The sequence below is a fragment of the Chironomus tepperi genome, unplaced genomic scaffold, assembly GCF_022539635.2.
Source record: "Chironomus tepperi strain 1889 unplaced genomic scaffold, CSIRO-AGI_Ctep_v1 contig_316, whole genome shotgun sequence".
Taxonomy (NCBI): domain Eukaryota; kingdom Metazoa; phylum Arthropoda; class Insecta; order Diptera; family Chironomidae; genus Chironomus; species Chironomus tepperi.
In genome coordinates, this window is record NW_027226438.1 from 325,727 (window position 1) to 328,547 (window position 2,821).

Sequence of the window (2,821 nt, forward strand, 5' to 3'; positions counted from 1 at the left end):
CAACAGGGTACCGCAGGGTGATGTTAATTGACCAGCACCAGTCCATCTCACTTCACTCAGTCCCAGCACACTAAGTCCATATCTGCTGAATTGTTTATTCACCTGTGCCAGCATGCCTTTTTGAAAGAGTGTCCTTATGTTCCATTGACCAATCATTGTCCGGGTTCGTTTGCATTGGGTTGTCATTGTTGATCCAGTCCTAATATCCTTTTGTAGCTTTCTTTGTACAGGTTTGGTTCGGAGATAGCAAGTTGTAAGCCTGCTATCCCTAGCTTGTTTGTGGGGCTGCCACCCTACAAGCGAGGATTTGAGTAGGATTTTAATCTACTCTTTAGAGTACATATCCCGGCACAGCTTCGGTCGCCAGCGGTGTGATTGGTGGTAACAGGGGATACCACGAGAAGGTACACACTTGACATTTGGTCAGCTTCGGAGTCAGACTTCGGCTTCCCCAATCCCCCAACAAGTATTGCACTTGTTATCGTAAATTGCCAAGTGGAAGCCAGCGATAGAACCAGCTTCAGGCGACATCTGTGGAAGGTCATAGATCACTTATAAGTAAGGTTAGTACTGCACGAAATGGTACGGTATATCTGTATCGTACCAATAATGAAACACCAGTGATGTACCAATAGAACACTGATGGAACGGTATTGTGGTACGATGTAACGATAGGTATACCAATTTTCTATACCAAGTGTACCACAGTGCCGTAATAGAGTCTACCTTTATCGAACCGTACCGTGCCGTTGTGTACCGTACCACCACCGGAAAAATCAGCAAAAGTGCCTTTAAGTCCCAAAATTGAAAACCCTTTTCAGCTTCGCATTCCATTCTCTTTGAACTTAACTCTATCATTTTCACTCATTGCAGTTCTTTGTTTGAAAAATCATTCGATTCATTTTAAACATTTTTACTTCTATTATGTGAAATGCTTAACAATGCTTTTCTGTTTGAACTAGATTGAAAATTGCAAGTATTTAAATTGAAAAGATGAACTTGAGATTTGTCTGATCAGCAAAAAAGTAATGGAATTTGATCGGAATGCACTTTTTCAATTTAATGTTCTCAATATTACTTTAAAGTGAAAAATTATATGCAATTGATAGTGAAATTTATTGTTTTAAATCGATGACTTTGTGTGTTTTTGACCCCTACAGCTACCTATAGTAGATGTGCTTCTGATTTGGTTGAGTTTTTATTATGCAATAATCTGTTAAATTAAGGAAACATTCGGAAATTACGTAAAAATAATATTAGCATTTTTAGGATCCTTCTCGCACCATAATGATCTATACTCAGTTAGAAAATCGTAATGCCGTACTAATTACGTAACAATCTTAGCGACGCGGTTGAGATTATTACGTCTCTAATAAGTGAACTACCCCCTAAGCGTCACGTAATTTACGATCGTTCTATAAGCTACAGCCTACTAGAATCGATTTTTCCATACAGAATCTAAATCGACTTCGAGCTCTGCCAGAAATAACTGAATCCTAAATCTCTCATGAAACTCCTTCTGTATCAATTCTGAACCTGGAATAGATTAATGATAAACAGTCCAAAAATACATTTGAGTCTCAAAACAACTTCTTCATAGACTTTCAAGCCCTAAACCTAAAATCCACCTTTATTTATGATTCTTTCAACTTCATCAAAACTACAGCACAACATCATCCCTTTTGTAGGATCTCTACGCATTTCCTTGTCTCTCAAGTCCTCATGGAGCCATGAGTATTCATCAGTGTCACATAAATCATTACAAATATTCATTTGTTGGTCAAATTCATTTGTTCGAATTGATGGATAGTTAAAGCCTATGAATGAGTAATGCTTGTCAGTTCCAACTTCAACAATCTTCCAGATAATCTCAGGAATTGGAAGTTTATCATCCGATGCTAAGGAAATTATTTCAGTTTTTTTGGATAATTTGCTTGGCAACCTGAGAAGTCTGGAACCTCCAGTATGGATAGTGACGTCACCACCAAAGTCACGACTACGAATACTCATTTCAAGGAAGTTCCAGTTGATGTTATTTGATCCTGAAAATTGTGGATTAATATTCATGTAATAGAAAGTTGCAAGTTGTTGTGCAGCAAAGATAAAATCAGCTTTTGGTGCCATATGTCCTTTTGTAACGAAAGATCCTTCATTGAAGTACTTTCGTGCATTTTCTTGTCCAAGTAATTTCACCATTTTTTCATAAATCTCAGATCTTTGATAGAAGTTACTGATGCCAGGTCCAAGTGGATGCTTTCCATCCTTAAATGCAATTCTGCTGACTTTTTGATGATTTCTAAAGTCGATGAAAGGAAGTTTGTGGGCTACGTGAATAACTTCAACACGATTGTCATAATGGATGTCAATAAGTGGCAGGAATTGTCCATTTGGCATGCGGAAACCAATTTGATGGTGTCCGTCTTCAACGATTGTGTCCTCGCTGTCGGGAATCTGGAAAGTATTGAGGAATTAGCCTTTGGAATTTAAGTTTATTTAATTAATTTTTAAGACTTACATAAGCACATCCAAAATTTGCAAAATTGACAGTCGCTCCCATGTATTCGAAGAATTTTCCTCTTTGGCATGTGACCGTAATATCCGGAATATCAGCACGAACATTTGTAAATCTATTGCGATTTCCACTGCAAACAAGACGCAACTTTTGTCCAGATTTTACAAAAATGTCTCCATTTTTATCCACAGTGATGAATTTTGGTTGATCAGTCGGTTCCAATACTAATGGCCATTTCTCTTGATCTCTTTGTTCATTCAGCATGTGATCTTTTTGAACATTAAGGATGCATGGATTTGCTTCAATCAT

General features: G+C 37.6%; 1 protein-coding gene across 1 annotated transcript; it reads right to left on the reverse strand.

Annotated features, from left to right (window-relative positions):
- Positions 1–1,617: 1,617 nt before the first annotated feature.
- Positions 1,618–2,821, reverse strand: LOC139092941 (uncharacterized). Its single transcript, XM_070643513.1, has 2 exons — positions 2,516–2,821; positions 1,618–2,451 (listed from the first exon to the last, which is right to left on the reverse strand). The coding sequence occupies exons 1-2, from the start codon at positions 2,819–2,821 to the stop codon at positions 1,618–1,620; spliced, it is 1,140 nt and encodes a 379-aa protein (XP_070499614.1).